Source organism: Pseudophryne corroboree, chromosome 8 (assembly GCF_028390025.1).
Source record: "Pseudophryne corroboree isolate aPseCor3 chromosome 8, aPseCor3.hap2, whole genome shotgun sequence".
Lineage (NCBI taxonomy): Eukaryota > Metazoa > Chordata > Amphibia > Anura > Myobatrachidae > Pseudophryne > Pseudophryne corroboree.
In genome coordinates, this window is record NC_086451.1 from 289,762,832 (window position 1) to 289,778,609 (window position 15,778).

Consider the following 15,778-nt stretch of genomic DNA (forward strand, 5'->3'; position numbering starts at 1 on the left):
CAAGTGGTGAGCCAGCAATTCACTGACCTTTCTTTGCATGTCTCTTCTTACACTTCTGTAAGGATGGTCAAATAGAAAAGGGGAATAAGTAACCCAGCCCAAAAATTGGTTTTATTTAAAAATGTATATAAAGTTTTGCCTTCATTACTATTCCCCACAGTCTCCTTCCCTAGACCAGAACAGATGTAAAAGTATGGTTGTATTGTGATGTGGCTGTAATTGAATATATTTGGTAGGGGAAATGTTTTAGAGTACTGGCACATATATTATATAGTTTAGGCTTCTTAAATATACAGCATTCATGCAATTTATTATGTCCTCATGAAAATCCACAAATTACCAAATACATGGATTCCTCTCGACTAATCACCTTAATGAGATCCAACAGAAGGGAAGATTTAAACATCCAATCAAGTTTTACGTCATCATTTCGGAGGAGATCCTCCAAGCTCCCTCGGGAGCAAAATTCTGTGACAATGGCGAAGACCCCGCAGTCATGGAAGAACCCTAGGAAGGGGTTGACATTTTCATGACGCATGTCCTTCATCTGTCCATAAGATTGAGCAGCAAAATAAATGGGAGTCACAGCACAAGAAATGTCTAAAAATATACCATTGTTATGATATGTATTATACCATTTCAAAAACATCGCTTGTTCCAGGCTTCAGGTCTCCAAAATCACCAGAAGGGAACTTCTTCATCCATACCCAATCACCCTTGGAAGAAATAGTTATATAAATATGCATTAGTAATGCGAGCCATACATTAGATGCCGCAATTTCCCGATGCCGATCTGCTGATCAAAAACCACTGATCGGCGAACATCACTGAGCCGTGATCAGTCAGGGAATTGGATAAATTCATCTTGTTAAAATCTCAATCCAGCTGATTTTTTTTGGTCGGAATCAGCGAATCTGGGATTTTCAACATGTTGGATTTCTCTGATTCCGTGACGCTGGCATCGACAGAACAGGGAATTGGGGCATCCCAAATCTATAGGACCCAGAAGACATAATAAATAATAATAATACAGGTTGAGTATCCCATATCCAAATATTCCGAAATACGGAATATTCCGAAATACGGACTTTTTTGAGTGAGTGAGATAGTGAAACCTTTGTTTTTTGATGACTCAATGTACACAAACTTTGTTTAATACACAAAGTTATTAAAAATAATGTATTAAATGACCTTCAGGCTGTGTGTATAAGGTGTATATGAAACATAAATGAATTGTGTGAATGTACACACACTTTGTTTAATGTACAAAGTTATAAAAAATATTGGCTAAAATGACCTTCAGGCTGTATGAATTAGATGTATATGAAACATAGATGCATTCTGTGCTTAGATTTAGGTCCCATCACCATGATATCTCATTATGGTATGCAATTATTCCAAAATACGGAAAAATCCAATATCCAAAATACTTCTGGTCCCAAGCATTTTGGATAAGGGATACTCAACCTGTAATAATAATATGCTTTAGGAATTAAGAAACAATATTCATTTGAATTTTGAGGGAAATTCTAAGAAACAATATTCATTTGAATTTTGAGGGAAATTCTATATTCAGTGATATTTCATTATTAACTCTGCAAATTAATTTGTGTAAGTATCCCATACCAAAGGAAATAGTCACTTATTGCACCTGATAGTCATTTTGTCCAAGGGTACAGATCCGGATTTGTGACAAGATCCTCCATGACTGAGCGTAGGGGGCACATTGGTGAAAGGGACAGTACTACTTACTCTAAAAGCCAATAATAATGCATTACTGCATTTACATATTGTTGAAATATGGCTGAAATAATTTAATTTAACACAATAGGGGGCTATATGGACTGGGACAATGGAATGCTCTGGTGAGGGTTTTGCAGAGAGTAGGTACAAGTATAAGTCAGAGTCTGGTAACCTTGTATAAAAAGTTACCCTAGTGCCCTAACCTTGTTCTGAAAACATGTTAGTGATGTATGATATATTATATAGAACAATTATGAAACCAAAGACATGAGGATCGGCTTATGTGTTGTTATGATGTAATAATAGCTCATATTTTGGGTGGGATGTTCGATTTCAGTGGCCATGCGGGATGCCGGCCGAACATTTTTTTCAAGGGGTAATCATTTACAAGGCTAAACAATGCCTTGAAAATGATTTCCCCTTTAAAAAAAGTCAGAGTGGGGCCGGCATCCCACACGGCCACTGAACTCAGACTTCATTACATCCAGGCCTATGTTGCATATATCATATTGTGCTGTGCAAGCAACTTCTATCTGATAACCATGCTCCATATTTAGCATGATAATAGAAGAACTGCAATCTCTGCTGACTTCGAGCTGTAGGGCTTGATGATGGTTTGAAGAGAAATGTCAGCGGGCACCAGTACAGTACATTGATCAGGGTTATGCCTAACTTCATATCCTAGTGACTTTGTAAAATAGTAGAGGTTAATCCATTCAGCGGACAATATAACCTGTGCTTTGTCTACGGAATTATATTTTTAAATGATACCTACCTCATAAACAGCAACGTTGGAATTCTCATAGGTAGCTGGCGTCAAACTCTTAATGGAACCAGACCTCATTGGTGACCTCATACTTTTGGTATCTGATATAATCTGTCCACTGCCACTAGTGCGACTGCCCTCACCGCTCATTTTCTGAAAAAGAGCTAGTTATATTAGACTAATTTCATCATGGACAAGTCATCAACTTTTAAACATTACTCCTAATCCATATAACATAAGCCTTTAGTATCAATTTCCTTTTACATAAGCAAAAAGGAAGACTTTAACATTGCAGCAGAAGCACAACAGCATTAAAGATACATACACATTGAGTCATCATGACCACCTCTTACATTGGACGTCAGCAGTGCGTAGCCCATGAAATATGTCACGTGTCATGTGCTGTCTCAGTGGGTATATAAGGTGTGCGATAGGCCATCTGCACACGTGCCATTGATGTGACAGGTGAATGTCGGCTACAAAGGTGCGTGAGGGCCGACCAACACGCTACAGAGGAGCAGCTCACCTTCAAAATTAACCTGGGGCTACCAGACGTGTGTCTACTATGACAGTTCAGTCCATCTACTGTAGCTGCTGTCTGTGCTGCACACGGAGCTTACTGTGGCTAATAGCTGGTGGTCATAATAATGTGACTCAACCGTGTATATGCTGTATGTTTACAGACATACACACAGTGGTCGAAGTGGGGCGGTATACGGCGGTATGGTATACCGCCACTTCTTCCACTGACCCGGAAATGCACTGAAAGTGCAGCAGGAGGCGAGGGAAGTGGCCATCCTGCTGCACCTTGTGCTCCCTGTCCCTGTGCGGCGGCCGGCGGTTGTGTAGATCACTGTATTAGCTCACAGCCACCCGCCGCCGCTCACCGGACGCTGCTCGCCGCCAGCAGCCCACCGCTCACCGCTGCCAGCCACCAGCAACAAATGAGGTAATGTTCCCCTTCTGTCACCTCTCTCCCTGTCGTCACTCTCTCTCCCTGTCGTCACTGTCATCACTCTCTCCCTGTCGTCACTCTCTCTCCCTGTCGTCACTGTCATCACTCTCTCCCTGTCGTCACTGTTGTCACTCTCTCTCCCTGTCGTCACTCTCTCTCCCTGTCGTTACTCTTTCTCCCTGTCGTCACTGTTGTCACTCTCTCTCCCTGTCGTCACTCTCTCTCCCTGTCATCACTCTCTCTCCCTGTCGTCACTGTCATCACTCTCTCTCCCTGTCGTCACTCTCTCTCCCTATCGTCACTGTTGTCACTCTCTCTCCCTGTCGTCACTCTCTCCCTGTCGTCACTCTCTCCTTGTCGTCACTGTCATCACTCTCTCTCCCTGTCGTCACTGTCGTCACTCTCTCTCCCTGTCGTCACTGTCGTCACTCTCTCTCCATCGTCACTCTCTCTACCTGTCATCACTCTCTCTCCCTGTCGTCACTCTCTCTCCCTGTCGTCACTATCGTCACTCTCTCTCCCTGTTGTCACTGTCGTCACTCTCTCTCCCTGTCGTCACTCTCTGTCGTCACTCTCTCTCCCTGTCGTCACTGTCATCACTTCTCTCCCTGTCGTCACTGTCATCACTTCTTTCCCTGTCGTAACTCTCTCACTGTCGTCACTCTCTCTCCCTGTCGTCACTGTCATCACTCTCTCTCTCTCCCTGTCATCACTCTCTCTCTGTCGTCACTCTCTCCCTGTCGTCACTCTCTCTCTCTCCCTGTCGTCACTCTGGCTGTCCCTGCTGTCACAATTTCAGCTCATTCAGTGTGCTATAATGTGAATTTCGGCTCATTCAGTGTGCTACACTGTGAGTTTCGGCTCATTCAGTGTGCTACAATGTGAGTTTCGGCTCATTCAGTGTGCTACAATGTGAATTTCGGCTCCATCAGTGTGCTACAATGTGAATTTCGGCTCATTCAGTGTGCTACAATGTGAATTTCAGCTCATTCAGTGTGCTACAATGTGAATTTCGGCTCATTCAGTGTGCGACAATGTGAGTTTCAGCTCATTCAGTGTGCTACAATGTGAATTTCGGCTCATTCAGTGTGCTACAATGTTAGTTTTGGCTCATTCAGTGTGCTACAATGTGAGTTTCGGCTCATTCAGTGTGCTACAATGTGAGTTTCGGCTCATTCAGTCTGCTACAATGTGAGTTTCGTCTCATTCAGTGTGCTACAATGTGAGTTTCGGCTCATTCAGTGTGCTACAATGTGAGTTTCGGCTCATTCAGTGTGCTACAATGTGAGTTTCGGCTCATTCAGTGTGCTACAATGTGAATTTCGGCTCATTCAGTGTGCTACAATGTGAGTTTCCTCTCATTCAGTGTGCTACAATGTGAATTTCGGCTCATTCAGTGTGCGACAATGTGAGTTTCGGCTCGTACCGCGTGCTACAATGTGAGTTTCGGCTCGTACCGTGTGCTATAATGTGAATTTCAGCTCGTACCGTGTGCTATAATGTGAATTTCAGCTCGTACCGTGTGCTATAATGTGAATTTCGGCTCATTCAGTGTGCTACACTGTGAGTTTCGGCTCATTCAGTGTGCTACAATGTGAGTTTCGGCTCATTCAGTGTGCTACAATGTGAATTTTGGCTCCAACAGTGTGCTACAATGTGAATTTCGGCTCATTCAGTGTGCTACAATGTGAATTTTGGCTCATTCAGTGTGCTACAATGTGAATTTCGGCTCATTCAGTGTGCGACAATGTGAGTTTCAGCTCATTCAGTGTGCTACAATGTGAATTTCGGCTCATTCAGTGTGCTACAATGTTAGTTTCGGCTCATTCAGTGTGCTACAATGTGAGTTTCGGCTCATTCAGTGTGCTACAATGTGAGTTTCGGCTCATTCAGTGTGCTACAATGTGAGTTTCGGCTCATTCAGTGTGCTACAATGTGAGTTTCGGCTCATTCAGTGTGCTACAATGTGAGTTTCGGCTCATTCAGTGTGCTACAATGTGAGTTTCGTCTCATTCAGTGTGCTACAATGTGAATTTCGGCTCATTCAGTGTGCTACAATGTGAGTTTCCTCTCATTCAGTGTGCTACAATGTGAATTTCGGCTCATTCAGTGTGCTACAATGTGAGTTTCGGCTCGTACTGCGTGCTACAATGTGAGTTTCGGCTCGTACCGTGTGCTATAATGTGAATTTCAGCTCGTACCGTGTGCTATAATGTGAATTTCAGCTCGTACCGTGTGCTATAAGGTGAAAGGGGCACCAGTACTAGATAGTATAAGGGGTTCTACTACACTGGACATGCCCCCTTTTGGGTGACCACGCCCCTTTTGGGTGACCACACTCTGTTTTCTGGAGCGCGCGCGCGCCTTCGGCGCGCATAATTACGTCCTTGACTTTTGCATACCCCCACTTCAAAATTTCCACTTCGACCACTGCATACACACATACATAAACTAAGGTCATCAAACAATATGAAATAATAAAGGATGTTACTGATTAAAAGCTAAGAACACAGTGAAATAAATGTTGTTAGTTTGGAAAACCACCATAAAGATGTCTGCTGCCAGACGGCAATATGAAGTAGTGTCACAAACTTACATTAAAGCAGAAGATTTATATTTTTTTTATTTTGTGCATCCATCATTTGTAATATATTTATTACTCATTAAGAAACAAAATGTGGTATCTTTTTGTTGATATTAAGATCCTTGGTGGACACACGCATCTCTCTGGATCTCTGGGGCTATTCAGAGTAGCACAGAAGTCACCTGGAATTCCAGTTGTGGCTAAATGAGTATTTGCACCAGGCCAATAGGGGGGTACAAAGGGTACACACATGCCAGGCCCTGAGGCTCTGAGGGGCCCCAAGGTTCTGAGCACTAAACACGGCTGCTGAGCCTAGTGGTGGAAAATGAAATGAATGCGACAGCCGCCCGCCTGGTGCGGGATGCGCGGCATAGGTAGGCAAAAAAGAACATACAGTAGTTAATTGCCCATGCCCCTCTCCCTCCGGTGACCCCCTGCTCACTTGGTCCAGTGCCTGAATGACATCATGTGCACCGCACAATGCTGCGCTCGCCCGCCCTTCACTCCCTGCTCTGTCCATGCACTGTCCCAGATGTGGTGTCCGATCCACCTAAGAGATGCAGAAGGAAAGTCGGGCAGGATAGCGGCGCTACCAGGCTGAGTAAGTGAAGTCACATGGGTAAATTTACTAAGATGGGATGTTGCCCATAACAACCATTCTGATTCCAGGTATTATCTTCTAGAAGGTGCTAGATATTATATTAGATGGGATATTATATTTTTATATTTTTTTTCAACACTATCATTGTCTCTGAGTGTCGTTCATTTTTGGACTATATATATATATAGAAGAGATGTGCGGCTGGCACTTTTCGTGTTTTGTGTTTGGTTTTGGTTCTAATTCCACTTTCATGTTTTGGTTTTGGCTTGGTTTTGCCAAAACCACCCTTTCGTGTTTTGGTTCTGGTTTTGGATCTGGATGATTTTTGAAAAAACATAAAAACAGCTAAAATCACAGAATTTGGGGGTAATTTTGCTCCTACGGTATTATTAACCTCAATAACATTCATTTCCACTCATTTCCAGTCTATTCTGAACACCTTACACCTCACAATATTGTTTTTAGGCCTAAAAGTTGCACTGAAGTGGCTGTATGACTAAGCTAAGCGACACAAGTGTGCAGCACAAACACCTGGCCCATCTAAGAGTGGCACTGCAGTGGCAGACAAGATGGCACTATTCAAAAACTAGTCCCCAAACAGCACATGATGCAAAGAAGAAAAAGAGGTGCAATGAGGTAGCTGGATGGCCAAGCTAAGCGACACAAGTGTGCGGCACAAACACCTGGCCCATCTAGGAGTGGCACTGCAGTTACAGACAGGATGGTACTTAAAAAAACTAGTCCCCAAACAGCACATGATGCAAAGAAAAAAAGAGGTGCAAGATGGAATTGTCCTTGGGCCCTCCCACCCATCCTTATGTTGTATAAACAGGACATGCACACTTTAACAAACCAATCATTTCAGCGACAGGGTCTGCCACATCACTGTGGCTGAAATGACTGGTTTGTTTGGGCCCCCACCAAAAAAGAAGCAATCACACTCTCCTTGCACAAACTGGCTCTACAGAGGCAAGATGTCGACCTCATCCTCATCCTCCGATTCCTCACCCCTTTCACTGTGTACATCCTCCTGCTCACAGAGTATTAATTCATCCCCACTGGAATCGACCATCACAGGGACCTGTGAACTTTCCGGAGGAAATTGCTGGTAAAAGTCTTCCGGTAGGGATTTATAATTCATTTTGATGAACATCATCTTCTCCGCATTTAGTGGAAGTAACCTCCTACGCCGATCGCTGACAAGGTTACCGGCTGCATTAAACACTCTTTCGGAGTACACACTGGAGGGGGTGGGGGGGGGGGGGGGGGGCAACTTAGGTAAAATAAAGCCAGTTTCTGCAAGGGCATCCAAATTGCCTCTTTTTCTTGCCAGTATACATACGGACTGTCTGACATGCCTACTTGGATGCTGTCACTCATATAATCCTTCACCATTCTTTCAATGGTGACAGAATCATATGCAGTGACAGTAGACATGTCAGTAATCGTTGGCAGGTCCTTCAGTCCGGACCAGATGTCAGCTTTCACTCCTGACTGCCCTGCATCACTGCCAGCGGGTGGGCTAGGAAATCATATCCTTTTCCTTGCAGCCCCAGTGGCGGGAGAAAATGAAGGACGAGCTGTTGACGGGTCACGATCCGCTTGAGTTGACAGTTTACTAACCAGCAGGTCTTTGCAACTCTGCACACTTGTGTCTGCTGGAAAGAGAGATACAATGTAGGCTTTAAACCTAGGATCGAGCACGGTGGCCAAAATGTAGTGCTCTGATTTCAACAGATTGACAACCCTTGAATCCTGGCAAAGCGAATGAAGGGATCCATCCACAAGTCCCACATACTTTGCGGAATAGCTCCGTCTTAGCTCCTCCTTCAATTTCTCCAGCTGCTTCTGCATAAGCCTGATGAGGGGAATGACCTGACTCAAGCTGGCAGTGTCTGAACTGACTGCACGTGTGGCAAGTTCGAAGGGTTGGAGAACTTTGCACAAGACGGAAATCATTCTCCACTGCGCTTGAGTCAGGTGCATTACCCCTCCTTTGCCTATATCGTAGGTGGATGTATAGGCTTGTATGGCCTTTTTCTGCTCCTCCATCCTCTAAAGCATATAGAGTGTTGAATTCCACCTCGTTACCACCTCTTGCTTCAGATGATGGCAGGGCAGGTTCAGGAGTGTTTGCTGGTGCTCCAGTCTTCGGCACGCAGTGGCAGAATGCCGAAAGTGGGCTGCAATTTTTCGGGCCACCAACAGCATCTCCTGCACACCCCTGTCCTTTTTCAAAAAATTCTGCACCACCAAATTAATTGTATGTGCAAAACATGGGACATGTTGGAATTTGCCCAGATGTAATGCACACACAATATTGGTGGCATTGTCCGATATCACAAATCCCCAGGAGAGTCCAATTGGGGTAAGCCATTCTGCAATGATGTTCCTTAGTTTCCGTAAGAGGTTGTCAGCTGTGTGCCTCTTATGGAAAGCGGTGATACATAGCGTAGCCTGCTTAGGAACGAGTTGGCGTTTGCGAGATGCTGCTACTGGTGCCGTTGCTGTTGTTGCTGCGGTAGGCCATACATCTACCCAGTGGGCTGTTACAGTCATATAGTCCTTAGTCTGCCCTGTTCTACTTGTCCACGTATCCGTGGTTAAGTGGACACTGAATACAACCGCATTTTGTAGGACACTGGTGACTCTTTTTCTGACGCCTGTGTACATTCTTGGTATCGCCTGCCTAGAGAAGTGGAACCTAGATGCGATTTGATACCGGGGACACAGTACCTCAAACAATTCTCTAAGTCCCACTGAACTAATGGCGGATATCGGATGCACGTCTAACACCAAGCTGTCAAGGCCTCAGTTATCCGCTTTGCAAAAGGATGACTGCTGTCATATTTCATCTTCCTCACAAAGGACTGTTGGACAGTCAATTGCTTACTGGAAGTAGTGCAAGTGGTCTTCCGACTTCCCTCTGGGATGACGATCGACTCCCAGCAGCAACAACAGCAGCAGCGGCAGCAACAGCAGGCGTACCACTCAAGGATCCTACGGAGGAATCCTGGTTAGGAGAGGACTCCCCCGTCTTGACAGTGACATGGCCTGCAGGACTACTGACATTCCTGACTGAGGAGGAAGTTGACGTTGAGGGAGTTGGTGGTGTGGCTTTCAGGAGCTTGGGTGCAGGAGGAAGAAGGGATTTAGGTGTCAGTGGACTGCTTAAGCTCTTACCCAAAGTTTCACAACTTGACACTGACTTATGATGAATGCGCAGCAGGTGACGTATAAGGAAGGATGTTCCTAGGTGGTTAACTTCCTTACCCCTACTTATTACAGATTGACAGAGGCAACAGATGGCTTGACACCTGTTGTCCGGATTTGTGGAGAAAAAATTCCACACCGAAGAGGTGGCTTTTTTGGTATTTTGCCCAGGCATCACAATGGGCTTCTTAGTCCCAAGGACAACAGGTGTCTTCCCCGGTGCCTGACTTAAACAAACCACATCACCATCAGAATCCTCATCGTCAACTTCCTCCTCAGCGCCAGCAACACCCATATCCTCATCCTGGTGTACTTCAACAGTGACATCTTCAATTTGAATATCAGGAACTGGACTGTGGGTGCTCCTTCCAGCACTTGCAGGGGGCGTGCAAATGGTGGAAGGAGCCACCTCTTCCCGTCCATTGTTGGGAAGGTCAGGCATCGCAACTGCCGACAAACTTGTACTCTCCTTGGGGATTTGTGATACCATCTCAGAACGCACAGTTCTTTTCTGAGCTCTTTCCAGCTTAACTCTTTTAATTTTTCTAGCGGGAGGATGAGGGCTTCCGTCATCATGTGAAGCTGAACCACTAGCCATGAACATAGGCCAGGGCCTCAGCCGTTCCTTGCCACTCCGTGTCGTAAATGGCATATTGGCAAGTTTACGTTTCTCCTCAGACGATTTAAATTTCTTTTTTTGGTTCTTTTTACTGAACTTTGGCTTTTTGGATTTTACATAACCTTTACTATCACATTGGGCATCGGCCTTGGCAGACGACGTTGATGGCATTTTATCGTCTATGTCATGGCTAGTGGCAGCAGCTTCAGCACTAGGAGGAAGTGGTTCTTCTTGATCTTTCCCTATTTTATCCTCAAAATTTTTGTTCTCCATTATTTTTTGGGAGTTATATAAGACAATATGCGGCACAGGAATGACTGGAATGACTGATGGACAGGACACTACCACTGGTCTGATGCAGCACAACACAACAACACTGTAAGGGACTTGTGGTTGTTGTTATTATTATTATTATTATTATTATTATTATTATACGGCAGCAGTGGACATATAGCAGCAGCGTATATCGTCACTGGAATGACTGATGGACAGGACACTACCACTGGTCTGATCCAGCACAACACAACAACACTGTAAGGGACTTGTGGTTGTTGTTATTATTATTATTATATGGCAGCAGTGGACATATAGCAGCAGCGTATAACGTCACTGGAATGACTGATGGGCAGGACACTACCACTGGTCTGATGCAGCACAACACAACAACAATGTAAGGGACTTGTGGTTGTTGTTATTATTAGAATACGGCAGCAGTGGACCTATAGCAGCAGCGTATACCACCGTGACTGCCTCGTCACTGGAATGACTGATGGACAGGATACTACCACTGGTCTGATGCAGCACAACACAACAACACTGTAAGGGACTTGTTGTTGTTATTATTATTATAATACGGCAGCAGTGGACCTATAGCAGCAGCGTATACCACGTGACTGCCTCGTCACTGGAATGACTGATGGACAGGACACTACCACTGGTCTGATGAAGCACAACACCACTTTATACAGCTACACTGGATATATGGCAGTAGAGGACACCAACACTGTGACTGGCTGGACTGATGCAGCACAATACACTGACTACACTGGACTGGACACCACAACACAGCACTACTTTATACAGTTACACTGGATATATGGCAGTAGAGGACACCAACACTGTGACTGGCTGGACTGATGCAGCACAATACACTGACTACACTGGACTGAACAACACAACACAGCACCACTTTACTTTATACAGTTACACTGGATATATGGCAGCAGAGGAAACCAACACTGTGACTGGCTGGACTGATGCAGCACAATACACTGACTACACTGGACTGGACAGCACAACACAGCACCACTTTATACAGCTAGCAGCTACACTGGATATATGGCAGCACAGGAAACCAACACTATAACTGGCTGGACTGATGCAGCACAATACACTGACTACACTGGACTGGACAGCACAACACAACACAGCACCTCTTTATACAGCTACACTGGATATATGGCAGCAGAGGACACCAACACTGTGACTGGCTGGACTGATGCAGTACATTACACTGAGTACACTGGACAGCACAACACAGCACAAGACTCGCCACCCCACTTTCCCGCCCCCACACAGACACTAAACACTGAGGACACGTCCTCTCAATACACTCTCCGAGACTAAAGTGAAAATGGCCGCGACGCGCGGCTCCTTATATGGAATCCAAATCCTGCGAGAATCCGACAGCGGGATGATGACGTTTTGCCGCGTTCGGGTTTCCGAGTCAGGCGGTAAAACCCGAACCTGGCTCGGAACCAAACTCGGAAGGCAAAGTCCAGTAGGGTTCGGTTCTCTGAGAACCGAACCCGCTCATCTCTTATATATATATATATATATATATATATATATATATATAAAAAGGATTAAACATCCGAAACGTCGCAATGACATTGGTGTCCATTTGTAATGCTGTCCAGACTGGCGGAGTGCCTGCCCTTCCGATGCCTACATACCTTTGCACGAGCACCCCTTCTCCTTCCATCCTTGTGTTTAGAAATAAATAAATATGTATATACTAGGTGATTCATTGCGCCCTACGGGCGCTCTTCACGCCGTCGTAGGGGGCTATGCCCCCTTAACCCTTGCACACCCTTGTGGCATGCAATATTTTTATTTTATGGAGTATTACCTCCGATCATAATTGTGTAAGTGGTTAAATATTGCACGGACAAAGAGCATGCAATGGTTACGGGGTCGTAGCCCCTCGCAGCGGTGTGAACAGCGCACACAGGGCCTGGTGAATCACCTAGTAGGTGCTTTGGTTGGGGGAGTGGTTGGTGTGGGGAAGACGCGGATGGGATCCGGGGGTGCCACAGGAGGGGGAGGGGCGGTTGCGGTGGTGCCGCAGGTGAGGGTCCAGAGCCACCACGGGTGGGGGAGGAGCAGTTGCGGGGGTGCCCCGGGTGGGGGAGGGGAGAATACGGTGGTGCGGTGGGAGGGGTGGGTGCGGGGTTGCTGCGGGTGGGGGAGGGGGTCTGGAGCTACCACGGGTGCTGGAGGGGGTGTGTGGGGCTGCTGCGGATGGGGCCCGGAGGTACTGTCAGTAAGGGAGTGGCGGGTAATGCTTATCCTGCTTCTCCTCCTGTCAGCAGCTAAGCTGCTGTCCTCCCTTTGGCAGTGGCTCTCCCAGAGACTCGCACAGCAGCCAGTCACTATTATTAGCGCCGGTGTCCCAACGCGCCGCATTACAGGGAAGAAGATGCACTCAATAAACTACAGCTCCCAGCAGCCCTAAGGGCCGGAATGCTTCGGCGCTAAGGGCTGCTGGGAGCTGTAGTTTAGGGGGCGTTACATGTGTAAGCATCACTGGTACAGGGGGCATTACACGTCTAAGCGGCACAGATACAGGGTCATTACGTGTCTAAGCGGCACTGGTACAGAGGGCGTTACATGTGTAAGCGGCACTGGTACAGGGGGTGTTACGTGTGTAAGCATCACTGGTACAGGGGGGCGTTACGTGTGTAAACATCACTGGTACAGGGGCCGTTATGTGTCTAAGCAAAACAGATACAGGTGCATTACGTGTCTAAGCATCACTGGTACAGAGGGCGTTACGTGTCTAAGCGGCACTGGTACAGAGGGCGTTACATGTGTAAGCGTCACTGCTACAGGGGGCGTTACGTGTGTATGTGTCACTGCTACAGGGGGCGTTACGTGTGTAAGTGTCACTGCTACAGGGGGTGTTACGTGTGTAAGTGTCACTGCTACAGGGGGCGTTACGTGTGTAAGTGTCACTGCTACAGGGGGTGTTACGTGTGTAAGTGTCACTGCTACAGGGGGCGTTACGTCTCTAAGTGTCACTGCTACAGGGGGCATTACGTGTGTAAGTGTCACTGCTACAGGGGGCGTTACGTGTGTAAGCGTCACTGGTACAGGGGGCGTTACATGTGTAAGCATCACTGGTACAGGGGGGCGTTACATGTGTAAGCGTCACTGGTACAGGGGGCGTTACATGTGTAAGCATCACTGGTACAGGGGGGCGTTACATGTGTAAGCGTCACTGCTACAGGGGGCGTTACATGTGTAAGCGTCACTGGTACAGGGGGCATTACGTGTGTAAGTGTCACTGCTACAGGGGGTGTTACGTGTGTAAGTGTCACTGCTACAGGGGGCGTTACGTCTCTAAGTGTCACTGCTACAGGGGGCATTACGTGTGTAAGTGTCACTGCTACAGGGGGCGTTACGTGTGTAAGCGTCACTGGTACAGGGGGCGTTACATGTGTAAGCATCACTGGTACAGGGGGGCGTTACATGTGTAAGCGTCACTGGTACAGGGGGCGTTACATGTGTAAGCGTCACTGGTACAGGGGGCGTTACTTGTGTAAGCGTCACTGCTACAGGGGGCGTTACATGTGTAAGTGTCTCTACTACAGGGGGTATTATGTGCGCTGTGCCTTTGTAAAGTATGCGAGGTTGCCAATTTATAGTTTGTAGGGGGGCGCCGAACACCCTAGCACCGGCCCTGACTGCACACCCACTGCACTGCACAGCACTGTCACCTTTTACATTGATTCAGCGTCCAGACATTACCCTCCGCGATATCACCCACTCTATCCATTACATTAGCCATCTCGGGCTTCCAGGCTGGGAGCCCAGGTGCTGTGTTGCGGAGTCAGGGCCTCTGGGGATCTGGGCGCGGCTGTGGCGGGGAGGCAGTTCTGTGACATCATGCACAGAGGAGGCTCCGGGGCTCAGAGAGTATGCGGCACAGGGAGGGCTATGAAAGCATTCCGCTGCGCCACTTTCATACACATGTATGCCGGTGGCCGCAGCAGCTTTTGTTTCACCTGCGGTGTGGCTAGGGAGTGGGGATTGTTGATGACGGAGGGGGCAGGCGGACTGGCAGCAGGACATAAGACGCTGCAGTAAAAGGATATAGGTAGTTCAGCGCTCACCTTTGTTTGCATTGGCTAAACCTAATTATATGAAAAACACACTTGTGTGCTAGATTCTATTTTAAACAATAAATATACATGAACCAAATTAATTCACAATATCCATATTTTATTGATAAAAAATATATATTGGGTTTTCTTTAAAAGAAAATTAATATATATATACCGGTATATGACTTACAAACATTAAACATATAAGACTAGACACACAAGCAGGACAATTCCCTGTGGGTACACTAAATGGTGTTTTACCCCACTTGGGTGAAGACGGATTTTTCTTAAATAACGTTTTCACAGTCTCTAAAATTTAAGCAGCGCTGGGCTGGAAATCGACTTCACTACAATCCTGACGAAGCCTACAAGGCGAATCGCGTCGATCGTGGAGAAGTCGATCCCGCTCCGTACAGCGTCCGGAAACAAGGAAGAACGGAGCTGCACGGACGGGTGTCTGCATCGCGGAAGCCGTATACCAGAGGGTGAACAACATTACCTACAGGTGGGGGAAGTGCTTCAGAACTTTACCGATAGAAACGGTAGGAATATTTTCAATTTAAATATACTACCATCAACCCCTGTAATAGACTGCTTGATTTTACATCCATACCAGTAACATCAGAGTACACCATACAGAGACTGTTGAAACTCAATCCACATTGGAGGAAACATTTATACCCTAAGGGGAGCTTTAAATACTACCAAAACATTATCCATTTAGGAAAAACTTTGGATATCCAAGTGGGATTTTAGAGACTGCGAAAACGTTATTTAAGAAAAATCCGTCTTCACCCAAGTGGGGTAAAACGCCATTTAGTGTACCCACAGGGAATTGTCCTGCTTGTGTGTCTAGTCTTCTATGTTTAATGTTTGTAAGTCATATACCGGTATATATATATTAATTTT

General features: G+C 46.2%; 1 protein-coding gene across 6 annotated transcripts in view; it reads right to left on the reverse strand.

The window, feature by feature from the left end:
- Window positions 1–15,778, reverse strand: part of GUCY2F (guanylate cyclase 2F, retinal) — a 213,949-nt gene that overhangs the window by 110,468 nt on the left and 87,703 nt on the right. For all 6 annotated transcript variants that reach the window (XM_063937293.1, XM_063937290.1, XM_063937295.1 and 3 more), the window contains 3 exons: window positions 2,519–2,662; window positions 636–716; window positions 371–547 (listed from right to left, as the gene is read on the reverse strand). In XM_063937293.1, coding sequence (XP_063793363.1) covers window positions 371–547; window positions 636–716; window positions 2,519–2,662 — 402 coding nt within the window. The remainder of the gene's footprint in view (window positions 1–370; window positions 548–635; window positions 717–2,518; window positions 2,663–15,778) is intronic.